The sequence below is a fragment of the Coturnix japonica genome, chromosome 1, assembly GCF_054131305.1.
Source record: "Coturnix japonica strain WE chromosome 1, WE-NBRP24, whole genome shotgun sequence".
Lineage (NCBI taxonomy): Eukaryota > Metazoa > Chordata > Aves > Galliformes > Phasianidae > Coturnix > Coturnix japonica.
In genome coordinates this window covers 110,183,716-110,211,019 of record NC_140663.1, presented here as the reverse complement: position 1 = coordinate 110,211,019, position 27,304 = coordinate 110,183,716, and the positions used below count along the sequence as shown (strand labels likewise).

The 27,304-nt window shown below is 38.8% G+C and overlaps 1 protein-coding gene across 9 annotated transcripts in view; it reads right to left on the bottom strand.

Moving 5' to 3' along the window:
* Positions 1-27,304, bottom strand: part of SH3KBP1 (SH3 domain containing kinase binding protein 1) — a 205,859-nt gene that overhangs the window by 72,023 nt on the left and 106,532 nt on the right. For 5 of the 9 annotated variants that reach the window (XR_014947146.1, XR_014947147.1, XM_015886329.3 and 2 more), the window contains 3 exons: positions 18,220-18,343; positions 12,376-12,450; positions 1,898-2,094 (listed from right to left, as the gene is read on the bottom strand). Coding sequence is in view for 7 of the 9 variants with exons in the window: in XM_015886329.3 (XP_015741815.1) it covers positions 1,898-2,094; positions 12,376-12,450; positions 18,220-18,343 (396 nt within the window). In the remaining 2 variants the exon portion in view is untranslated. The remainder of the gene's footprint in view (positions 1-1,897; positions 2,095-12,375; positions 12,451-18,219; positions 18,344-27,304) is intronic. The other 4 variants (XM_015886338.3, XM_085550271.1, XM_085550275.1 and 1 more) reach the window with 1 other exon arrangement.

Genomic DNA, 27,304 nt, shown 5'->3' with positions numbered 1-27,304 from the left:
CTTTTTGTCCTGAGTTCAGAGAAAAGGATTAAGAACAGACAAGTATAATCTGAAGTCCATCTGCTTTCAAGTGCATCGTATACAAAAAGGAATTTTCCTTACGTGGGACTTGTATGAACAAGATCTCAGGCAGCCACCTAATTATGAAAACAAACATATCCCCAAAAGAGGTTAAAAAATAAAAAAAAGAAATCTGTTACTGAGTTTGTGTGTGTTCTCCTGAAAAATTATTTTAGCATCCTCACAAAACTCTCATAAAGTCCATTTTTACTTGAACCACCAGAGATCACCAGGGTCACAAATAAACTCAGAAAAAAAAGACATGACAATGGCTCCATGCAGAACTGACTTCATTGCCTCTCCACCTCTTTCCCTTAATCTGGCAAAAGAAGGCTCCTTAGCTAGCATTCTATGGGCTACTGCTATCTTGTGCCCCAGGTGGACTTCTTTGATGAGGTGCCTTTTAAATACAGCTCAGCTGCTTCTGCTTCTTCGCATTAACAGCCCTGTGCCAAGAGTTAGTAAGTCTACCTAGAAACACAAAGTTAGTAGAGAACTGCCAGACTTTGAAGAAGTCAGCAATGGAAACATATCTAGGTTTTTCCCTTAGGTTATCCAGGCTCTTTACTATATAGAATCCAAATTGCAATCTATTGTAAAATATCTACCAGTTATCTTGTAGTGTAACTAACTTCATTAGTTTCAACCATGCTTCTGCTTGACTTCTGTTTCTGCTGGACCACTATAACTTAGTGAGGAACTGGGGATGGGAGGTGTATTATGAATTAGGTTACTTACGTTATCTAGGTTAAAACCCAGAAGCTTTGAGGGCTAAAAGATATAATTCCTGAAGCATCTGGTTCTACAGGCAAATGAACAAGCATGGGACAGAATGTGAGAGGCTACAGCATCAGGGAGCAACAGCAGCTGCCTAGGAGCTTCTTAAAATCATCATGAAACCTAAGAAAAAGGCTGTCCAAACCTCTGAATGCTTCTCAGAATATTAATACCTTTATGTCAATCCAGTTGTTCACTCTAAGAAAGGATTTGCTAAGTGGCTTTTTGTTGTTGTTATTAGTCTTGTTACTTCATTAGGAAAGAATGGGTTTTTTTTGCTTTATTTCCCTAATGAACATAGTTTGAAATGATAAATACATTCATTTTTGAAAAGAAAAAAGAAACAAACAAACAAACAAAAAAAACCCCACCTCCCCCAATTATTAGGAACGTCTCATTTTGATTTCTAGTCTCTCTTTATGCAGTGATAGTCTTGGAGGTTAGAATACAAAGAACACTCTCTATAAAGATGGCCTGCTTCAATATGTCAGAAAATGAAAACAGGTGTTAGTCTCAGTAATTCCTTTTTATGACATGCAGAACAAACCTTAAAAATATATTTTTTTCCTTCTTAATATATCTTTTAAATTAAGATTAGGAGATTTTAAATGCACCTTTTAAATTAACAAACTGTTTCTAAATTGAGGTATTTAGCTATTCTCCAAAATATCCTTTTTTAGAAAGCCAGTGACACAATGACTGATTTCCTGTTTAGTTTACATAACAACTAGCAATTATTACAATTAAGTAATTGCAAATCTGAAAAAGCACAATCTCTCTCCAATCTTGTTGTCTAAACTAGTATATGTATACATATTTGAAAGCACTCTTTGTAGACAGAAGAACAGAGGAATAAATCTTTAAGCAAAGTAATAATTCTTGCAGGCAGTTAACATCACTGGAATTCACCTTCCAGTGTATGGCAAAAGAAAAAGAACAGAAAGTAGTCCACAGAAAGATTAAGAAGTAATGACCACAGAGTTCTTGCCCATGACAGAATTTCAAACTTAAGGATGGAAACTTCTTTAAACCAACACCAAAGAGAAGAAATGATACATACCTTATCTACTGGGAGAAAGTCCGTTTCAACTTCTATTGACCTTGGCCGTAGCTTTATAGGTTTGTCTTTGAAGATATCTCCAAAGCCAACACCCTTGACCTTTTTGGGTTGGATTGTCGTGCCTCCATTGGCTCCTTCTGATTTTGTGCTGCCAGAGTCACCACCATCACTCTCAGAGCCTGTAGTATCTTTCAGACCTAAGAGGGATAAAAGAATGAATATCAGGTACGAAAATCTCTGTTTTCAAAAGAGACGGTGACCAGGGCCCTCCCACCAAGCTCTAAAGGAAAACAAATGATGAGAAACTGGTAGAGAGGTTCTCTGTGCCATGCTCTTGTTTTGGAGTTTTAAAAAGCATTTCAGTTTGTCACACTGGTGTACTAGTTAGAGCTCATACCAGTTCACAAAACATGCGCACTCCAGCATCAGAAGTTCATTCATGAAGGCAGTCATTCCTAGAGTATCAAGGCTCCCTATACACAGATTATTGCAATATAACTCAATAAATGAAAGAGTTAAAATCAGTTCTGGGGCAGCTGTTTTTTAAAGCCACTTAACACCAACAGTCAGTCAGACCAGGAGTACTGTATCTTAAATCTGTATGACTCACATCAGGCCAATTATGCAAGTGGTATCTAAAGTTACATTACCTAACAGGGAAATATAAAGCTGAAAGCTGTTTAAACAAATTTGCAATCAAATAAGCTGCATAATATGTTCCCTGCTGAGCATTAAATCTTTCTGCAGCACAGCCAGCCTCATAAGAAAAGCACCCATGCACACAATCCCCTAGGAATATAATAAATCAAAACCGCCGTACCGATTTTCATTACTTCTCCCAGTGAATAGGAAAATTTATCCGTGCTTATCTGAAAATTTCCGCTGTTTGAATAGGACAGGCCACAGATCCAATATGGTGACGTCTCAGTCCTTTACAGGATGGTGCAGAGACACATCAAGGAGTAACTGGCAGCAGAAGGGACCCACTGAAGTTTCCTCCAATTGAAACAGTCCCCAGAATCACTTAAACCTTCCTTCCTACATTGCAGATTGACTTAAATACGTTTCCAGGAAAAACACAGCAGTTTATGCTACTAAATTGCTAATTCTGCCTAGTAATAACAATGATTTTCTGGGGCTTGGCTCACAGTGTTTGGTTTCATTGGTCTCTGTGCAAGAAGTTTCTGTCTTTCTAGTGAGCAGTAACTTGCTTTCAGGGAGACTTCTTGTATTCCTGGCAATTCACTATTAAGGTAGATATCTGTGAGATAACTAGTGAGTAAAACACAATCTTCTTCTAGGTCTACATTATGCTTCTCTGATGAAGCACAGAATCCTTAACAAGTCCTCAGGCCTAAAGGCATAAATTCACAATCAAAGAAGCAAGAAACTCGCATGTTAAAATTGGTTTAAACAGCATGATGCTGCAAGGAGAGGAATTCAAGAATTGTGTGCTAGGACAGGAATTTAGCAAGAATGCTAAGCAAATTATCATATACTGCTCTGTACTGAGATTTGCTATACCAAAAACATGAATGCAGAATCAGAGCAGCTCGCATTTAGAAACAAACAAAAAGGCTAAAGATAAGCAAAATGCTTTGGCTCTCTGGCTTCTTGCATAGCTGTTATTTTTACCTGTTGAATATACATATATGCTATTTGATTTAGATAGTACTGTACATGTTATTTGTCCCATAAACTGCCCGGGATTGGAATTAAAAGAATTCTTAATAATATTATTAATAATAATACAGCTCTCTTTTTTCAGATATTCTGGAGTCTCAATTGCTTTGCTTGGGCTTTTTAATCTTCCCACGACAGGCCTGGAAAACACTTCAAAGCTGGTTTCACAGTTTTATCTTAGAAGTTAAACAGCCATCAGTAAAGTAAACGATATCAGGTAAATTCTGTTTAGTTCAAGGCTTGTGAAGGTAACAACAACAACAACAAAAAGAAAAAGAAAACAAGCATTCACTGCAATCCTGCTCTGCACTGTAATGGCCATAGTGATGGGGTCCTGACTGTAGCAGAGCCATTCCACCATAGTCTGAACAGAAGTGCTCAGAAGTGCAGGGTTACACTAATTAAGCCTGATAGATGAACATTTCTTCAGGCAACATGGCAAAGTCACCATCTTTTTCTTATTTCTGACCCTTGTTGTCACTTGAGCAGGAAAATGAATTATCTTTCCCAAAGTAACCCCTTCAAACACAAAATTCACCATGATCATCCTCTCTCTGCTGAACAAAATATCTTGTTCAATCTGGGATATGAAAATTATCCTCTGGCAGAGGTTCCCCTTTCATCCTTGCCAGGATCTCCTAACTGAAAAAATGAAAAGCTCTTAAATGGACAAAAGCAGCAGTGCAGAGACCTCCTTCCACATGCAACTGGGTTTTGATTGATAAGGACACATGACTTAGTCGCTCACTGAATGGAAAACATTTCTTCTACATAAATCATTGAAAATAGGCTTTCTGCATCACTAATTTTGGGAGAACATGTACAGCTAGACCGAGAGCTTGGCCAGTGGATGGAAATAAAATATTGAAGTAATTATGGGAGTTACTCAACAGGTGTCATATGGACTTTCAGTTCTTTGAAGCCTGCATGAAAGAGAAATCAGAAACCTCAAGGGACTCAGACAAAATTAGGCTTTTGTTTATGGGTCAGCATTTGTTTTTCATTACGGTGTCTTCTGTTAGCATTCTTCTATAATGAGATAATACATCTCGTATCAGGAACCTCGCCTCAAGCTTACAACAGACTTTCTTAGCATCACTCATCTGTGATAATAATTGATGATAATCCTTGAGTCATTTCATTCTCAGAGAGCTTTGTCTCTTTACACAGTCCTGATAATAAAAGTTACACAGGAGATAATATATTTTTAAAGAGGACAGAATAGACTTGAAGTGGTATCTGTCCAAACTGTATTTGAGTAGTCAGATCCAGAAACCACCCTTACACAACTTCTTCAGAGTTAAAATAATACTTCCTCATAAACCGGGACTTAAAATAATTAAATGAAGAAGTAAACAAAGAATAAAGGCCCCAGCTTTTCCAAGAACTAATCTTTTCTTTTTCACATCACTTTGTGGCTGAGAGAAAGAAGAGGCGACAGCTAAGAAGGGCTATACTCAGTAAGAACTGAGAATATATTAGATGAAATGCAAACCTCCATAGTAACATGAAGAAACAACACAGGCAATAGTCTAATGTGCTCTTACTCTTAATGACATGCTGATGGAATCCCCTCTTTATCATCTTAATTCCTCTTCAGGTTCCTGAGATAGGTTACCCCATTCTTCCAATTTGGAGAGAGGAGCAAAATTGAAGTCAAGGTTTTTCTTGCCTTTTAAAGGCTATTTGTTTTCACTCCACAATACAAATCCCTTCCAGTCTCTTAAAAATAATAATAATTTTTAAAAAGGGGATTCAAGAGACTCTAAGACATTCTCTCATCTGCAGCTGGTAGAAGTGGCTGGTTTAGTGGCTTGTGGTAGCAATAGTAATAGGAGGACAGTTGGACTAGATGATCTTGTAGGTTCTTTCCAAGCTTGTGATTCTATGATTTCTTCTATAACCCTACTAGCCTTTTTCCTACTCTAAGCAAAGCAGTCCTGGCCTCCCTATCCCTACCTACATAGGGAAGAAATGTCTGAGGTTGTCCCTCCAACACCCTTTTTTTCCTTCAGCTTTCAGTGGCCTTTTTCACCACTACTGCAAACAGCTCTGCAGGAGAACTGAACTGAGAAGATGGTTTCCTCAGGACTTCACATACCTGAGAACTGGATAAAAGCTACATTAAAAAAAAAAACAGCCAGAGGCCTGACTAAACAGCAGATTTTCTAGAAAGCTGTCAACTCTCTGTCAGCATTTGGGTGGCTGAGAAGCTAAGAATAAAAAAGCAACGCAGTGATAGTATACTAATGTACTTGCCATCCCACCAATTCTAACAGCATGAAACTTTTCCAGATCTTCAGTTTCTCAGGAGGCAGTTAAGTCTTATTTGGGTGTCCCTTCCCATTTCTGTTTCTAGAAACAAATATGCTCCAATTTATAGTTGCCTAAACAATGCAGCACCACAAGGCAGAACTCACATCTCAGCGAGCTCCCCAAAGCCTGATTGAGGGTCACATCACTAAGTTAAAATTCCCAGGAGTCAGCCGCTCCCAACTGTTGGCTGGAACTAGACAAGGGACTCCTGGCATAAAGCTATTTAAAAAACATCCAGAGCTCTAAGATTCTCTGTTGCTTCGTGCTCCTCACAAATGTGAGATAATTTAGTATTCATGAGGATTAAATTCTCACAACACTGTCTGAAAGAATTTCACACTTCACACACATTTTTCCTCTATGGGCATATAAGAGATATTAGCTTTCTCAAGACACTTCAAACATACCACACTGCTGCTATGCCAGCTACAGGCCTTTCGAGAGCAACATTCTGAAATGTACCAAAACAGAATAGCTCCAACAGGGATTAAAAAGCGACCACGACATCAGGCTTAATTCACCAACGTCCGCAGAGCTGCGCTGGCATCAAACCAAGATTCTAAAGCAGAAAGAGATTTGGGGATGATAAAGGGCTGTGTAAACTAAAGCTGTTAAAACAAAAATAAACAGTTGCGATAAAATTAACTCCATTCATAGCAGGAAAAGGATTGTTTTAAAATGACTTAAAAAGGCTGGGAAAAAATGCAACACACTGTGTTTGTGTTTTACAGAGCTTTCTATTTTAAGGTATTATTTATGAATTTAATTTTTGTTCTGTTTTCTGGACTGTTCTGTCTACAGAGATTTTACGGCACCGGGGAAATGACGACTGTGCCGAGCATGAGCCAATGATGCTTTGGCTCTCTGAGCTCTTTTTAGACCGGCTCTGTTAAGCCACATAAAGGTCAACTGTTCAGAGACACACACCTGAGACAACGCAAAGAATCTCCTGATTTGGTCTGGCAGTCAGAGACAAACACTGCCAACTGTGTTTAATACAGTAAAGAAGTGTGTAAATGAAACTTATTGGGTTTTCTGCCTTTTATGGAAGGGAAGGAAGGCAAGGGGAAATGTGTTCTTTCCTTCTATTTAGAGAATGGCGGTGTGGAGCTACCGAGTGACCAATCTGAATGATAAAGAAGATGCAACTATACATGGTAACCACAGCGAATGAGACAGGAAGTGTCTTTCTTTCTTCACACAGAAGCAAAGGCAGACCACACAAATACAGCCTATCAGGCATTTCTCTTTAGCTTACTGTCTATAAAAGTCCTGTATTTTGTTGAAACCATCTCTAACAACATTTTGTAGAGTCAAGTAAGAAAAGCAAAGACAGCAAGGGGAATGTGATTTTAAAAATGGCCATGGAACAAAGCTGTGATGCTCCTCCATAATTACAGGTTACTAAATTCAATGTTAGTAAATAAAAACTTTTGCTTCATAACCAACCGTGATTTTAACACAGGTCACACCAAAAGTAATGCCTCCTATTTATTTCCACGGAAACAACAACAAACAGCATAATAACGATATTTGGTAGAGCAAATTCTCAGTTCCAAAACCCTACTTTTCAACACAGTCATCACTGTTAGCCATGTATTTTCAGCAGCAATGAGCAAGAGCCTGCATGCTGTGCTCATAACAATCTGCACCAGCAAAGGTGACTCACTGTTGCTGTCACCATTGATGAAATGCACCACTCACCCCTCATTGTGCTCACATCCCCTGTTGGTCTCCATAAATGTTCAGCATGCACTGAGGAATGTCAATGGGTGCAATTTTTTCTGCATGGAGGAACTTGATTCTACCCTTCTGCTTAATCCACACTTCCACGTCAGACACCATTGTCTCAGAGTGCCCCTCTACTGTCACAAAGCAACAAAACATGGACATGGACCTGCTGGATCACATCCTGGGGAGGGCCACAAAAATAATCCAAGGGATGGAACATGCTTCTATGAGGACAAACTGTGAGAGCTGGGACTGTTCAGCCTGGAGAAGAGAAGGCTCACAGATGACCTAATAGCAGCCTTTCAGTGTCTAAAGAGGCGCTACAGGAAAGAAAGGGACAGACTCTTCAGCAGGGTCTGTGGCAAAAGAACAAGGGGAAGTGGTTTCAAGCTTAAAGAGTAGAGTTAGGTTAGATAAAGGGAAGAAGTCTTTTACAGTGAGGGTGGTGAGGCACTGGAACAGGTTGCCCAGGGATGTTGTTGATGCCCCATTCCTGGAGACTTTCAAGGCCAGGCTGGATCAGGCCCTGGGCAACCTGACCTAGCTGTACATGTCCCCATTCACTGCAGGGGAGCTGGACTAGATGGCCTTTAAAGGTTCCCTCCAACTCTAAGGATTCCATGATTCTACAAAACATAATGGGATATTGGTGGGAAGATTCAACCTCTACTGCCATACCACTACCCTCCACTCTGACATCATGGGCCAAGATTGTAAGAGAGAAGGCAGAGAGACCCTTGTACACGTACAAATGGCTGGTGCAGACTATCTCAATAGTAGTAATTATTTATTCTTCTCAGGTACACTCTTTGAAGAAATGTAACCCAGTAACCCAAACATTCTGTCATTTACTTTCAGCACATTCAATTTCCTTAGCACAACAGCTCTTGCCACATAACAAACAGCCCCAAATCTTTTACACTTTCACAATTAATCATGCAAGGGGAGCAGTGTCCTGCACCACGTAGCAGCATGCATTATAGGCAATGCATTGCAAGCATCTTCTGCAGCACAAACACAAGCCATCAGTACAGAAATTGGTGGCTTCACCTCACCCCCAGCCATTTCCCCAAGTACCATAAAAACAAACAGAAATAGTCATTCATTCAGAAGTTTTACAGCTGTACTATTGCATTCTTCATTTTGGAACAATCTTTTTTCCATTGCACTCGGTCTCACCAAGCACAGCAACAAGTTACTGCATGTAAAAGAACAGATAAGCAAACACAGCCAAAAGAATTCTTTGCCTGACACACCAAAAAGTGATCTTTTGTGAGACTTATGGAAAATCACCTGCTGATGGGAGTCTGAATCTTTAAAAAGATTTATTGTGTTTCACCCCAGCCAACACAACTGTTCCACCCATGAACCCCAGTCCACTGGAATCCATACATTTTTCTCCAGAAAACGGGAAGAACTTTCTTAATCAAAAGTTTTTCCCTTACCAATTTTTTTAATACTGTACTTTCCCAGATGTTATTTTTCATTGCAGCAGCTACATATTTAAGATATGTTCCTTTTTGTCATCAAGTTAGAAGTTGAAATAAAAATTATAACTGCATTCTCTTCAGAGCCCTTAAAATCCACACTTTGGTTCCTTGTTTAACATTGCTCACAATCAGCCACTTTTAAATGGAGGTAATAATGTCATAAGTATATCAACCTTATATCAACCATACTGATTTCTCTGAGCCCTGGCCAGCCACCGTTCCTCAAGAATTAGGAAAAAAACAAAAGTAGTTGAGCAATAGAAAACACAATTAAGATTTACTCACGAATACTTCTGTTTCAACGATCCTGTCTCATCTTCTTCCGTTATATCTAACATCTATTACTGACAGCATTGTGGGTCCAAGTGTATGGAAAGAGAGGCAAATATTTGTCAAACCAGGCATAGAATCTGCCTTGTTCCTCAGCTGTTGCATTTTCAAAGGAAAAGAAAGTGAAGGAAGAAAGAAAAATTAAACCAGTGAAAATAAAATCCCTTAGAAATCTAAGAAGCTTTTTTTTTTTGCGGAGTGGCAGAAAGCTCTCGGACGTGAGAAGAGGGGCCGCGATCAATAACACTGCAAGTAATTCATTGTTGTGTGTTCATCCAGCGTGTGCAGCAGCAAAAAATTTCTGACAGCAGGTTAATGAGCAGAATGCCAAAGGAGTTAGAGCTACTGCTGAGTGGGGCTTGGCATCCTAATGATGAAAAAAGCCATGTCAGCTTATGAAGGCAACGCCAGCTGCTTATGCAGGAGACATTCTTGAATATTTCAGGGAAAATATCTCTAGAAGCAGCTAAAAACTAATTCAACAGCATTTAGCTATTCCAGGCCTTGGCTACGTAAGAAAATTTCTTGCAAAATGGCTTTCAAAATAAAATTATTTTAGCACTAGGCATATGTGTGTAAAGTGAAAGCTCTAAGCTTGCTTCAGAAGTTGAGCAATGAATGCTTCATGCAATGCAATACAGCAAATCAAAGCACCCTCTGGGAATAAGTCGTCCAAAGCTGTGTACTGACTTAAGCTTAACTTATGGAGCAATCAGAAACCTGTGGGTTGTTTTAAAATGACGTTCCTAAGTGAAAACAACCCTATGAGATGTCTCCAAATGATTTTCACTGGAGACATAATAAGTATGTGGGCATTTGCCTAAAAATAAGGTCCACACAAAACAGAAATGGCTGGCTGCTCCCTCAGCGGAAAATGAATAAGCAGAAAGAGAGCTGCCAGTAGATGCCACGGGAAGAAAATCGAAATATCCTTTTTGCATGTTAGTTTAGGAGATAAAATCTCTGTAAGTAGAGGTGCCAACGCTTGCTTTGTTTAAAACTGTCCCAGATGATCTGATTTTGCTTACAACCCATTTCAGTCTCAGTTCTATGCCAGAAAGCAACAAATACAAATAGAGCACAAATGGAGCTGGACATGTGCCCTTCTAAGATGCAGTTTTACTGAGAAACCAAGATACTTCAGTAGTATGATAAATCAAGTGCCAAGGGAAGTAGTATTAAACAAGATATCTTTGGTTAGCTTGGAAAACAAGTTCATATAGGTATCTGTCCAGGGTAACATGAGACAGCCTACTGTGGGTTAAGCTGTCTTGCAGCTAGTTAACAAGAATTAACAAGAATTCCTATCTAGCCATGCATGCTTCAGAATATTTGATAAAATTTATTTGTGCAACATGGCATAGATGAAAGGCAGTACTGTTATCAAGAACGAAATGCAATGCTCTACCACAACAGGAAAGGTGATTGAATTCTTCCTGATTTTGTTTAGGCTAATCCCACACAACTGGAGAAAAGAGGGAAGGCCAATTGGAATGGAAATGAAGAAGGGTAGGACACAGAGAGTAGTTTTCTGTCAAACTCTGGAAGGCAACACTGTTTAGAAAGATTAATCTTGTGAAATCAGGGCTCCAAAGTCAGAGCTAGCGTCTGATCCGAGGCTAGATTTTGAAATCAGAAGTCAAATAAACTGGAGATACACTCTTTAGTTCCTTTATCAGATAGGTAGATATCTTCTCAAAAAAAAGGGGGATTCAAGGACACGATGGTCTGAAACTCTGCAAGAAGAACTCACGTTGAGTGAGGCGGTTAAGAAGACTGTAAGATGAGGTGCAGCACAAAAAATGCGAGGCCAACCCAGAGGAAGAGTTTGGCTTGAAGATCGGGAAGGGCTGGAGAAAATAGAGGAGTTTTGGTAGAGAGAATATGGCACGTCTGCTTTTCTTCAAACAACGTCATACAGTGAAACTTAACAGCATAGAAGACTACCATTTCAACTGTTTTGCCCTTTGCTGTGAATACGCATAAAACAGAATTCCACAGAGACAGGAGAGCAAACGCTCCCACTCAAAAAAAAAGGAGGAAGGGCAGTACAGCTTGGATAATCTGAACAGAAAGCTGTCTGTGATGAAATCAGAAGCCAAAGTTAGCACAACATCCTGTTCACCGGAGGGCAGGACTGAATGCTTTGTACTCAGTCACACTGAATGTGACTCAGAAGGATCTCCTTCTGCTAGATTTCTGGATGAGGAAGCAGGTGGAAGGACAGATTTCCATCTTCCTCACTTCCTCAGTCGTACATCTGATAATCACCATCCTCTCTTCTTCTGTATTAACAGAGTAGTAAAAGCACATGAAAAGCAGCATATGTTTCATGCTTCCAAAACGCAGAAGGCAAAAACCTGAACATGAGCTGAAAGTATCTTTGCATCTTTTACCTACTTCCTTGGCAGAAAAAATCTATCAACCAAAATGCTGTGAGTAATAGCTGTCAAAGACAGAATGCCAAAAGAGGAGCATGCAGTAAATTAAAACAAAACAAAAAAAACGTCGTTCTTCAAAAAAGCACAGCATATTTAATGAACTTACCAATCATAATGAGAACTTTATTTGTAGAGCAGATGGAATTTTAATTCAAAGATCTGTGATTATTACCAATAGTTTTCATGTTTCAGGTGGCGAAAATGATAAGACTAGTCTTTATTTCAACCCATAGCAACCCAAATATCCCATGTAATTCACAATTCATTGTGAGCTACACACAAACATTATATGGACATATACACATGCACAGAAGGACTGAGTGCATTCCCATTGCATTAACGCTAGGCAGCTCATCAGCAGCAAACTGACTTTAGCTTACAGACAGATACACACATATAAAGTAGCCATAAGTGAGTAGCAGTGTAGGGAAACCAAACAAGTTCTCAGAACTAAAGCTATTGCTTGTTGATTTTGAAACACACTCACTGTTATAGCGTCTGTAGCTGTCAATCTTTGCCGGTGCCACTCTGTACAGAATTGTCCCTTCAAAGGCAGACTTTCCTGACAGCAAGCAAGAGAAGGAAAGAGGGGAAAAAAAGAGGAGGGGTGGGGTGGGGGTGAAAAGATCGAGTGACGGTAAAAAAGAAGGGAGGGGAAGAAGTTTTAATCTGTATTTTCAGTCTCTTGCATTTTTAAAGCCTCATTATAGCAAAACAATAAGAGTATTAACAAATGTATCTGATTGTACATGAAGTTAAAATATTCTTACTGCATGTCTATCAGATAAAGAATCTCATGATTTTGCTAAGGTTGTTCTTTACAATGTCCAACAGAATGCATTTTTTCTTAGGTTTTATCTGTTGTCCATCATGTTGCAAGACTTGCAAACGAAACAATTTGCCTTATTCAGCCTCTTCGTGGAGCACAGGGGAAGCCTGAAAGAAGTTAGTACTGCAATGATGTACTCACAGCGGCTCAACAGTCCTGATGCAGATGCATTGAACAAGCACAGCTGAAAAAAAAGAGGGCACTGAAACACTCATATTTTTTTTAATATACCAGGATCCTGTGAGCACCAGAAATATGCATTTTTCCAGGAGGACTTTTTAGAATTGTTTTTGACTTGGGGCCTGGTCTTAAACAATGCTTAGCCAAACAGAACACCAAAACCCGAATAAAGCAGTTTTTCAGCCAGCATCTTAACCAGCTGTTTTGACTTGTCACAGTTTAATAAATATATATGTCCATACACATAAAAACTTAAATACACAAAACCAAATTCCACCTCCCATTCAGATATTTAAGATAAAGTTTTCTCCATCAAAAGCATGAATTTCTTTCTTGTTTCTTTGATAGCAGGACAACTCATGGTCTGACAATCAGCACAAATTCAAGTGAAGGCAAAAGGTACGAGCATCTGAGGTGCTTTGTTGTTTCTTATTACATTAATCTCAAAGGTATCCAGGCAAGCCCAAGAATATACCAATGTCAGCTTGCTGCCAACATACCTTCAGAAGTGCACACAAATTTTCTCAATATAGCATCTACACATTTTGGAAGCAAAAAATGTAGATTACCTTTTTCTCGCATGTCATTCTGTTGGACTTTTCAGAAAACAAAAGCTACACTTATTTATAGATTGTAAAAAGCAGTTTCTTTGTTTTGTACTTGTAGTTCAATTAATAGCAAAATATCTTCCTTGTGTTATTTTTACAAAATAAGGAAGCCAAAATGCCACAAATTCATTTTCTTATTTACCTTACACAAGATACCATTAAAAGCAAGCTATTAAAATAGTCAAGCTACAATTAAGAAAATGCTACGAGAAAGATATATTAAGCTTGGTAACAGTGAAGAGAGTCAGACAGACAGGAACAGATATCAGAAAATTTCAATTGAAAATACAGTAGGTTGCCTTACTGAAGCACCAGCTGCTGTCTTTGGTTCTAGCTCCTGCAATCATGACTTCTCAGTGACCATCACTAAAAGGTTCTAAACTGAGCTGATACGGCCTGTCAACTTCTGAACAGAAGAACAGGCAAGGCAGTGAGACGTAACAGGCCTCATTTAAATGTTGCCATGACATTGCTATGAACATACTAAAATGCCTTTGATAGCTGCCCAGGGAGGTGGTGAAGTCACTGACCCTGGAGGTGTTCAAGGAACATCTGTACATTATATTGGGGGACATGGTTTAGTGAGAACTATTGGTCATGGGTGGATGGCTGATCCTGGGTTATCCTGTGGGTCTGTCATGGTTTTGTAATTTTTCTATTGGTATTCCACATCATGATATCATGTGGAGCACAGAGAAGCAGAACTACACGCCCCAGAGGACCTCACAGTCAGAGAGGGAAATATGTCACGGAAGTGATGCTCACTCTCTCCCTCTCACCGCCTGGCAGCGGGTGTGGGTGTGCTTCCAAGCCATGCACCTTCAATTTCAAACTAGGCTTCTCAGTCTTTGGAAACCTCTCTCTTACTTTGCTTGATTTATTTGCCTCAATTTCAATTAGATTGTATTATATTGTGTTATCTTGCATTCTGATATCATGGTTAGTAAAATAAGTTTTCCTCCTTAGATCGTTACCACTGCTCTGTTTGTTTCCTTGAGCCCAGCTCCCATCTCCCTACCCCTCTCCCCTTTTCCCTTCCTATTTCTGGGGGCCGGAGGGGCCCATGGGCCTACTGCTCTTGTCACAGACATAGATTGATCTAGATAGCACCGTGACAGGATCTCTTCCAACCTTGGTGATTCAATGATTCTATAATCTCAATAATAAGTTCTGATTCTCAAATGTGATCCGTTTAATTATATGACCATTTTCATGCATCTCAAGAGCCTGTTGAAATACAAGAAACACACAAAATATTCTTGAAACTACTACTAGATAGCTGTGAAATCTCAAAAATAATCTTATAATTAATGCATACATTTTATGTAGTAATAAAATTATAATATCTTCTTACTGTTCATGCTGTGTATCTGTCCCTGGGGAAAAACCATGCTGAGGATGCTTTAAAGAACAAAGAACGCACTCTTAAGGGTATTTGAACCTGGCCCTAGTTGTATTTTAAAATGCGTCTTCAAAGACTAAATATTTGGAAGTTACCTCACAGCTGGGAAAATATGTAAATTATGTGTGTATATATATTTTGATCTTTTAACAGTCTCACTTCTGAATCTGCTAAGCACCTACCATCTATGTGGAAGCATAGGTTCCCGGCCCTTTCGGTTAAGGGGCTAATAAAACCAACTATATGTTTTCAGAAATATTTAGGCACTTCCAAAACTAGCACAAGCATTAAAAAAAAAACAAAAAAAAAAAAACACCCAAACAAAAAAACAACAAAAACAGCCACAGATTTTTTTTTTGAAGAATTTTCTGAGGTTATTGACAGAAGTGGAAAGAAATCAAGATAATTCATTCTGGGCACAGGATCTGCTGTAAAATGTAAATGGACACAAAAACAGACAGCATCTTTTTCTCCATTAATTCTCTGGAGGGCATACTATAAGGAAAGAAAAATGTATATGTTTATTATCTTTGTTCCTAAAAAGCCAAGCTATACAATTTCACTCTATTACTTCCGTTGAGATCATCAACAATTATGTGTGTGCTTTCAAAAATATTCTCTCTAGAGAAGGTCAGTGAAAGGAAATTAAAACATTAAGTTTAACTAACACATTAACTACCAAGTTAGTAATATGCTTGTGTTTGCACAGTGTCCTTTCTCCAAAGATCCCATGCTGCTCTGCCAAGCCTCGCAGTCCATTTTATTAGTTATGCTGAAGAGTTTAAGGCTGCTGCTCAAGATTGCACAGCTGTACTCAAAACTGTTTTAGGACCCTCTAGGAGCTGTGTAGAACCTCCGCGACCACCCAAGGCTCTATTTCAATGCACAGGTCCAGAAAAAATAACTTAAAAAACTAGAATTCATGTTCAAGATTTCTGCCTTATGCAGACCTATGATGGAGACAGATACAAACAATGTCTCCTGCAAAAAGAAATAACAAAAAAAAACCAAAACCAAAAACAGGAGTTCTTGCAGATTTGATGTGCTATCATGTCTTGTAATTTAGGAAGAAGGAGTTGGTCTAGGGGTATGAACGTATAACCTTATAATATATTACCAAGAAAATTATGTTAGCCTTATATCCAAACCCTTCAGAGTTTAGTTGCTTCTTGTCTTGCAGTGTTTTAAGAATAGACGCAGATGCTTGAAATGAGATTATCACTCATTTGCATAAACTTGCAGAGTTTTGTAATCTCATCATAGAGATTTGCAAATACAGTGAGGGTACCTGAATATATTCTCATAAAGCACCACGTGTAATGAGTGTGACACCTATAAGAATTATATCAAGCATATAGAAAGTACTGAGCTGATGCATAATTCCCTACTTCTCCTAGGGAAATGTGGTTCTTAAATTGGCAGTGTTACTTTAAGAAAAATAAATGAAAATAAAAAAGCAGTAAAGCCCCTGCAAGAACACCTACACTTCTTGAATCTGTTTTTCTCTTTGAGGGCTTATGAAATTCTTCTGGTTTATGATGTTAGAAAATAGATATTAAATGGGGGGGGGGGGGGGGGGGGGGGCGGGCGGGAATTACAAGTGATAGGTGGCAGTCACCACCAATAGCACACAAATCTGACAGTATGAACTGAGTATATGCCGGTAGGGAGGTTGATGGAATAATCTAATGCATTGTGTCTGCTGTTATGCTCTCCAGTGTGTGTTTTTATTAAAAGAGACTTTTAGGATGCTCATTATAAGCGATTACCAAACTAACTGGGGAAGAAATATTTATTCCTTCATACAGATAGAATCGAGGCATTCCATACCTAACAGTACCACTTACCTTTTTCATTTATAGGCTGCCAAGCACTACAGAATTTAGAGCTAACACTATATCTATACAATTAATTCTTCCAACACTTGCTGTTTTGATAATGAAACAAATTCATGACAGCATATACAAATTACAGGCAGCAACTTGCAATCTTGCTGAAGTGCAAAGCTTCACTTAATGCCTGCCTTTGTTTTCCATCATTCTACAGTTGTTAATTTTTACACATGTTTTCATTTGGATAAGAAACATTACCTGTAAATCCCATTAGCACCACTGACCATGTAACTAGGTCACTTGTGCCACTACTTGCGAATAAGAACTCTATTTCAAAAACAATAGGAAATGTTTTCATCGTTGCATACACGGGTTTTCTTAGAATATTTGTGCGGTAGATTAAAGATGATAAAGTTGCCTTAAATGGAAAAATGAAAGAATGGAAAAGGTAAAAAAAAGAAACACTGTAATTTTCTGCCTCTCACTGGCAAAGTAAGCTACAGAGGCTTTGGTAAACTTGAGCTGAAATAAGCTTTCACAGAGCCCTTTCAATTTTGTCTGTTGCAGAGATCTCAGAAGAATACTACACAACAATGAATATCCGCAGTGCTGAAAATAGTAATTGACTGCAAAGGAAGAACTTGGCAGGTAGATGTGGAATCATCCTGAAATACATCAATACAATTGACTTTTTTTTTTTTTTTCTACTAACGATTCCAAATCAATCACTAAATCAGGATGTAACAGACTGTCTGTTTGAAAAATAGAAGGAAAAAAAACAAGAACATGAAGACCAACAAATATCCATTTCATAGAAATGCATACTTTTGGTTCTGGTTATTCTTCAAGGAAAGCTATAAAGAGGACAACCCACTACCATGCTTATACTATTGCAAACTTAATTACCAAACATGCTTTTCACCTGCAGCAGTACTGGCCCACTGTAAGTGAGAGAACAAAGTCCATGTCCCACTTCTGGCCTTTTTCCCTTTGGCTGCTGGGGCAGTGGGTGGCGGAGGTGATAGTAACATGCTCAGCACCTGGAGGGAAAAAGTGCCGCATGTCCCACACCAATAATTATGAATCCTTGAGTCTACTGGAGTCATTAAAGAAGGAATGGCACTTTAATCCCTCATTTAAATAAGCACAGCCACTCTGAAAATGTTTGATTATTTGCTCAATTTCCACATCTAAAGACAAGAAAAAGATCTTAATTCATTTGAAAAGACACAGCTGATAATCATCACTGCCCTCCATGTCCTCGATCTGTTGCAGCCAAGCAAGTTTCAACACAACTCAAGTAGCATCACCAATATTACAAACTAAGTAGCATTGCCAGTACTCACTTAGCATCATCACTTGATACTATCACAGTAGAAACAAAGAATAAAACATTCAAAAACACTTCCAAGAAATATATAAGAATGCACTACCCTCTCAGTGTGCATACAGAACGGGAATAATGATTTCTTTTTCTTACTTGGCTTTACTTGCTCTTCCTGTGATATTCCAGCATCATCAGAATCAGACAGTTCCTTTATGAAGTTGGAAGGAAACATGCCCGTCTTTCCATTAAGGATACCTTCCCACCAGCCTTCTTCTACCTGCATCAAAAACAAGTTATTTTTTTTTAAATTAAGAATGTTGTCACATCTCTTATACATAGGTATCAGAAATCTACAGAGAATAAACAGCATTAATGCACATTTGACTCTAGAAAGACATACAAGGAGCTACTGAAATAATGAATGACAGTATGATCAGAAAGAAGAAATACTTTCTAGTTGAATACCAAGAGAAAGTATTTAAAATTGACAAACTCCTTCCTGTGTGACCCATTCAGGATAGAGTGGCAGTGTCGAATAATGAAATGACAGCCCTTAGAAATCAGATGCCTGCAGGTTACAATGGAACAGCAAGAAATGACTTATTAGATGAATCAGCCTAAACACATCCTTGACAGATATATATTTTTCATCAGCCAGACACTGCTCATCCATCACCAAAATGACAGGGGAGGACAGCATCAGTCTGTGAAACATCAGGCTCCATGTTTGACCCATCTCTTTCCTGTCCCCCTTTAAAGGAGACTTATCAAAATAGAAAGTTACATTTCAAGTTGAGTGTGCTCACACGCACTGTCAGAAAACAAACCAACCCCATGACTTAAACAGGAACTTATTTATACTGAAAAAAAAACCAATTTTGTTTCATATCACTAATTAGCAAAAATAACAGCCTTAAAAAATAAATGATACATGGCATTATATAACACAAGTAAAAAATTTCCTCAGACTACAGAGGAATGGTTGCATTTTTTTTCCTCTCAGCTACACATACAATTCTACTATAAAGGAAACGTTATTTCAGGAATATGCTTTGTGTTTTTTCTGCAGCTTCATCTTTTTTTGCACGTTTCTTTTTCTTCTGGTTTGGCATTTTGTTTTAATTTGAAAGCAGTTCAGCCTAGCACAGCTATTTCATTTAATCTCAGTTACCTGCCCATGACAAATTTTCTCCTTTTATTTCCGACACATCAGTAATGTTAGTGAAGTCAAGCACAACTTTGGGAATAATAGCTATTATCTTGCTGATACTTCAGAGAGTACAGTACATATAAATCACCTGATGACTTGAATGGGGTGAAGGTTTTTTTACATGATAGTCTCAAAGTCTCTAAACACAAATGTTTGCTTTTTCCCCTCTACAAAATAAAAAACACAAGGAAAACTGAAACTGTATGACACACAACACTTGGCAGTATCTACTAATTATGTCTTTAAGTATCAATACATTTATTTATCTTTATAAAATAAACATGACAGAGACTCTTTGAGCTACAAAGTTTTTCTGATGCACTGTTCCCAGATGGCTCCATTGATCTGAACTAAACATTAAACAGTAACTGCATTAGCTGATTGACCAGAAGATTAAGCACTGTGGAATTATGCAGTTCTCGAGACCCCTGCTTTGCAAGCTGTTGCAATTACTTAACATAAGGTGACCTATACCACTCAGTTCCATCTTCACCTCAAGTAATTTTTCCCTGCTTACTTCATCTAGGGAAACACTTTGGTTTTCCTGTATATTAACATTAGCAACCTTACACAGTGTATTGATGAGTGCGCCCATCTGTACATGTATAGAAATATACATACACAAAAGCCTGAAGATATCTAACTAGGATGCAAACAGATTCAGAGCATCCAGTAGCTGACAAGCTTTTCAATTGATACAGGAATGAATAATCTGGAAACACCATATTGTATTTAATAATCCTACAAATTCAAAAAATTCTGAAGCCAGAACCAGTTTCTTTCCAAATGAAAACATTAACAGGATACCCCAGGCCCAGATTAAACTGCACCTCCAGAAGATTTATTAGATTTATTATTTTTTTCAATAAAAACATCAAAAGCTCTAAGCATTTTTATATGTATGCTATAGCTACATGATACAATCTTTTATCAGCCTCAGAACATGCTAGCTAGAGATTAATCCATATAATAAAAAACCTACCGGAATACCCTCAGGATTTACTCATCCCAAATTGGGGCAATCCATTGCCATACGGTTTGAAATGTCACTATAATTCCTAGCCAATAAAATCTCACAAATGAAAATCCATTATTCATGGCGGTAATCCATCTGGAGGTACAAACACTCAATGAAATTTGTTACTGGACTATTATAACTAAGTGCTTTCGGGATTTATGCGTCTAGGTCCTAATTTATGCTCAGCTTTCATGTGTTGAACCAAACAGAAAGATTCCAGTACTAAAGTGACTAAAGATGATAAACTGGAAAAGGTTTATAATTCATGATTTCACATCTATCAAATATAAGCTTGGCTTGAATACAAAGTTTTTGTTTCAAAGTTAGAAAATCAATTTTTCCAACTTTCCCAATGTAAGTGACTACAGCTAGAGATATTTTCAAGATGGATTTTTAGTGTGTTGTAGCTGCTCACTGCCTGCTGGGAAGGCGGGGCATGTTCTCATCTTGCCAAGCCCCAAGGCTGCCAGCAAGGCTGTCACATTGCATTTTAAAAGCAAAAAAGTATGGGAACCTGTCTGAAGACACTTCCTTAGTCTGTTTGGTGTATTTAGGGAGCTAATACACACACTTGCCTGCAACACGATCAATGGTAAATGTGAGGCAGGGACAGATACATGCATTCCAATGACTGAAAGTGATTGAATGAGACATGAACTACAACATAGAGAGTGGTGCATCACTTCTCAAAAAACTCTTTCCATTAAGAAGCCTCACTTTTTTGGGGTTTGAAAAAGAAATTCAGTCCACAAAATTATGCAACATAAATGTTCCCTCAGTATCATTTGGATTTTATTTTTTTAAATTTTAAATGAAGGAAGTACAATTGTACCACATTTTTAATTGTGTTCCTTGTTTAGTAGATGCTGTTGAATGTAAAGGAATTTTTTTTGGAAGTTATAAAAAAAATACAGTTGAAAATCTTTTAAATTTTACTGATTTACTTCATTAGAATCTGAGTGCTTAATCAAATTGTGCTTACATAAGTAATAAATGATAATGAAATGCTGCTCGAAATAGATACTGTGGAAATGGATGGAGGAAAATACCACAGAGAATTATATGGATGAGACATTCAGACACACAACAGGAAGTACTCAGTAGGGTACACACATGCTAGGACATTTAGCTTCTTGAAATCAACCTATTTCCATGTATAAAGTACAAAAAGAAAAGATAATATGACAGCAGTTGAAGCCTTTAAGCTAGCGTAGTAGTTTTACTTCAGACTGTGAATAGTTTTATTCTTCAATGTCATGTAACCAAAGTAAACAAAAGCACTTCAGTATGTCCACAGGACTCCAAAATTAAGAATTAACATTAAAATTTCCAAAAGGAAATGTTACTTCTTCGGGTTTTCTCTTCATGGCCAACATAATCATGTAAAACACCACTCTTTAAAGAAAGGAATGTCAGAGGCCACATCAGCCCGACCTGTATTTAGTTTTCACAATCCTGCAAGCGCTCTTCCTTTCAAGAACTTGGCACTCATCTGGGATAGGTCAGTCAAAAAGACTTGGAATGTTTTGGCCAACTATCAGTCTATGCTTATTGGAATATCTTGGGCTGGTACAACTACTTGCTTCCACTTTGCTGTGTAATTAATAGGCCACAGTTGTTAAACAATTAAAATGTTCAGCTCTTTGGAATCACTGACTTGCAGCATGTTTCCAATAAACTGTTTTCACCTGTTTCACAAGATTTTCCATAACCTTCAACTTTGCCCATTAGGGTTTAGCACTTAGATGACATGGGTCGCCCTAGGGCAAGCAAGGTGGAAGGCTTTGAGTCAGGGAAACTTTAAAGCGGATGAATGTTTCTCTGCATACGAACTGAGTCTTTCTAGGCTGTTAAAACTAAAATACAGTCTCAGGAATAAAAGCAATGCCAGAGGTGGGGGATAGGAAGGATCAGAAGCCAAGGATCAACAAGACCTATTGTGCTTAGAGAGAAGCAGAACACAAAAGTAGAGAAACAATCCTCCCTCATTTCCTAAATTCTGAACGAAGATCTTGAAGGACACAAGTAAAGCTCCATTAAAAGGAAATTTATAAAAGATTTCCAACCGGTGAAATAAACTTAACATATTCAGAGCCAATGGGAGAAGTCGAACATGGTTCCTGCAGTACCACTTGACGGCTTGTTCTGAGATTGCTTTCAGGAACAGTCATATACATGAGATGCTGCCCAGCCCTCGGGGTTGTGCTACTGCACAGCTTGAATCTGTTCAACAACACTGGCGCAAAATGGAAGAACTGAAAACTGCAAGAAATGTTTGTATAATGGGATCCATTCAGTCTCTGAGTTCTTTATTTTACAACATCAAAATGCTCTGTGGCTTTTGTTTTGTTGTTATTCTGTTTGATTGAACATTTAACATCATTTTCTAAGTAAGAAACTCAGGAATAGAGAAACCAACCATACAGAATGACCCTATGCAGAGCCAGAGATATTTGCACCCTTAGATCCACAGAAGAGCTGCCCACCACATAAACTTCCCAAACAGAAGTAGTCATACAAGTCCTTGTGAACTACCTCCTGGGAGATGACCAGAAAACGCCTTTTTGCACAATGTCTCAGGAAAGTAACCAAGAGACTTGGAACTTCAGCCTTCACTCCCAGCTGCTTTCTTTTAGTATTATACAGTTCTGAAATTGTGGCACAGACTGTCTAGTGTCACTATTAAAAAATTCCCCTTTCAACTGTGCAGCTGTCAAAATACGCTAACTGTAGGGAGAGTCCAGCTCAATCCTCAGTATTCATCTTGCTCTTGGAAATGGGTCAAACTATTTTATGACATTTCAAAGAACCACTCACCAACCTTGCCCAAAAAGCAGCACCTGATCTGTAAAAATCGAGTCTGCATTTTAATAATTTCAAATGAGTTTTGTTGGTTTTTTTTGAAGAATTTTGTTATGTATAGCAATGTTAATTAAAAGTCAAATAATAAGCTCTTGTATATTACAGCACATCTCAATTAAAGACTTATTTGTGAGTTTTACACTTTGCCAAAAGGCTCCCTTCTCTGCAAGATGAGGCCATGAGGTATACATAGCAGTACAGTGACAGAAAAACTCCAAATGCAAGCAGTCTCTGCGCTGCTGAATGACATTCCAAATGTCCTTACTTCAATGCTACAGGTTAATTGTCTGGCATTCTTCAGAAATCTAAGGGTGAAAGACAACTGGAATTCAGATATCTGCATTTAATGAGACAATTAATTAACAGTTGTATTTTCGCACAACTGTAATTAGTCATAACAAATCAAGTAGGAAAATGAGTAACAAATAAAAAGCTATCAATCACTCACTAAATGTGAACATAAACAATAAAGAAAATCATAGAAACATAGGCTGGCTTAGGATGGAGGGGATCCTAAAGATCATCTGGTTCCAATCCCCTGCCATGTGCAGGGTTGCCAAACACCAGATTAGGCTGCCCAAGATCCCATTCAACCTGCCCTTGAATGCCTCCAGGGATGGGGCACCCATGGCCTCTCTGGGCAGCCTATGCCAGTTCCTCATCATCCTTTGAGCAAGGAATTTCTTCCTAACATCTAACATAAATCTACACTGTTTCAGTTTAAAGTCACTCTCCCTTGTCCTATCACTATCTACCTGAGCAAAAATTCAGTCCTTGTCCTGCTTGTAAGCTCCTTCCAAGTACTGGAAGGCCACAGGTAGGTATCCTTGGAGCCTTCTCCAAGATAAACAAGCCCAGCTCCCTCACCCTTCCTTCACATGACAAGTGCTACAGCTTTCTGACCACCATTGTGGCCCTCCTCTAGACCCACCCCAACAGCTCTGCATCCTGCTTATGTTGGGGGCCCCAGGCCTGGACAGAGTATTCCTGATCAGGCCTTACAAAAGCAGAGTAGAGGGGAACAATCACCTCCACCTCCCTGCTGCTACCCCTCTTCTGATGCAGCCGAGGGTACTGCAAGCGTATACTGCTAATTCACCATGCTCTTACTGCCATGCCACTCTCTTACTGATACAGCATGCTCTGTTTGCTCACTCTGTTTGCAGCAGTCCTGGGAGCTGTGCTCCTGAGAGGCTGCTTCTGTAACTGCAGGGTATGATGCCACTGCTCCTGGCCCCAGTCCTGACACATCAGGGCCACTGCCATGCAAAAGGCAATGATGCCCAGCAGCTCCCTGCTGACAGGAATGTGGTTGCCCTGCTGAGGCAATTCCTTGCTTCAGTGCAGAATGTGACCTTACTAGAGCTGTCTACCTGCAGAGAAGGATTGTTTGGGGCGGTTTTACCCCACCCCAATGCTTCTGCTGTTACTTTCAAATGTATTTTTTGTTTAAATCTGTTCATTAATGACTCATGGGTATCAGTCTCCATAGTAATGGGAAGCTCTAGTTTAACAACAAACATTTTTATCCACTGTCATGAATGTTTGATCTTACTGTACTTAATTTCTGTCTACTAGAATAAATTAGAAGGAACTGTGAACACACAGCCTTCAAGAATATCTGTCTGGTGACATTATAAACCTCAAAGCAAAACAGACATTGTTGTGTTTTATTTTAGCAATTCAAATACTCTCAGACTAATAAAAATAATTGTCCAAATCAATTTTTAAATGTATATGAAAGGTAAGCCTAGGTTCTCAAAACTCACTCGCTTTTGGTTCAATCCACTGTAAAGCCCCAAACCAGTTCTACCACAGTGGGAACTTCTAATAGTATCTACCACTACAGCAAACATTAAAGCCCTTTAAAAAAGTGTCTTATCCAACCCGTTGCCCCCAGGAAGAATCACCTGCAGCAGCTTTAGGTGCTGCTACACCTCAGGTGCTTCATAGCTCCTTGAAACGAATTTGGAAGAAAGGAAGCCACCCTCATGGCTAGAATGCCACCAAGAACTAACAGTGTAATCCATCCTCACTGGGGGGCTTGGTAAACTGGGGCACTGATGGAGCCAGCAGAGAAGAAGGTTTGCATTCCCTTCTGCCAGCCCTCTTTTGCAAGTAGTAACCTCCAAGAGGAAAAAGGGAGAAAGCTAGATCTGAACACCTTACATTGCTAGGGAATCTCAGCTCCAAAAACTGCATATGGCAACAGCTAAGAATTCTCTCATCCCTTCTTTAACAAGTGTCTGAGCACAACCCTTTTCTTTAAATATGAAGCCAGATTAGCACACCACAACAGGAAACAGATTTTCTGTGCATGAGGGAAACTCTAATGGGTTGTCAACTGTAAGTGACATTTTAAACACATCTTTTGCTAAACAACAGCATAAAGATACACAGACACACTATTTTGATCTAAACAGTACTTGTTTTAGTTTGCCAAAAGTCAGTTAGGAATATAATCGTTTCCAACTAAGCAGAAATCCACAGCAATCAGAAAAGACTATGTCCATTTAAAGGCAACTAATTCGACTGATACAAGTGTAAATGAAACAAGTATACAGGCTGGTGCAACTTTTTATATATAAAAAGAAGTAACAACAAGGTATTCAACACCATCAAGCCTCCCCTCAGCTCCGCTGCTCTGCCTCAACAAACACGGGGGCCTCAGCTGCTCTCCATACGTATATTTTCTTTAACCTCAGAATGAGCTAATTGTCAATGTTTCTTTCAGTAGTAGGATCTCAAGGCACAATTATCAGTTTAAGACTGCCAAGTCTATAATCAGTAGCCCAAAAAGCATGCCCTCAACTACAAGCACGCACACACAGGGAGAGAAATGTTTCACTTCCATGTTTCTACACCTTTCAATTATAACACAAATATTTGCAGTCTGATCTGGTTTTAAAGAAATGCTTTTTATAGCAAGGTTGTTCAAATTTCTAAGAATACTAGAGATGCACTTCATAAGAGAAATCTAGTGTCTCACCTAAATTATTTATCCATCTGAATAATTATTTATAAATAATTCTAGATTGGATATGATGAAGTGGTTTTTATTCTGCTACTCTACTTTTGAAAGACACAGACTTAAAACTTTTAAGTAAGGCAACTGAAGGAAGATACTTGTGTGGCCACGTGAGGTCGAATGCACTTTAAGCTGCATAATGAAAACAGCTCGTATGCTACCAGGAAGCTCATTATAACATCAGGTTTATATTATCTTCAGGTATGCTCTTAAGTATCTTACAATCTTGAGATGCTACATTACAGTCCCACTCACTGACAGAATAAGGTTAGTTAGTGACACACAGTGCCTGGTTCCAGGAGAGCAATGTGCAGAGCTGGTGCGTGCAGCTGGGTCCAAGGGAAAACAGTGAGCACCAAGGTTCATGTTCAGACCTTCTCATAAGAAAATACTCAGTATCATGAAGACTGAAGTTTTATTTATATTATTTTAGTACTGATTTCCAAAATGGCAGAAGCAAAGAACAAAACTAATTACATATTCTTGACAAGAAAACAAATATTGACCTATCAGCTGCTAACAGAAAAAAAAAATCCTACAAATAAACGGTGCAAGCTGAACCTCACCTGTTATCAGATGCTCGAATAGACTAAGCTTTCACATATCTTTAAAGATAAGTAAATTAAGACTAAATAAGTGTTGTGGTGCAAACCCCTGGGCATTCTGTGATCTGAGTGTGCATCCACTGTGGTTTTGCCTTTGTGCAAGTGCAGTGAGCTGGGACATTCAGGCACTCCCTGACCTTGTTCCCTGAATTTTAGACTGATCTGAGGTTGCATCAGGACTGTACAATCTGGGAGTACTGGAATTGTATGGTTGGGTGGAAGTTTCAGGGTTGCCTCACTCGGATTGCAGCCAGAATGGAAAGTTTTCTGACTCAATTATCTCACATTCCTATAAATAATGGTCCTAAGCAAAGAGCTCTTTCAGCTCTCAGGATGGCAGCAGGCTATGATCCTTGATCTTCCCTGGGCTGGAACCATTATCTGGCATCTCATTCACTGCTGACAGACATTAACAAAGCAGAGAGCACTTTGGTGCACACCCTGATCATCCGCTAAGAGCTGGCAAAAGGGAAGGGTGAGTAGCTGACTGGTGTGGGGGGAAGTCCTCAAGTTTA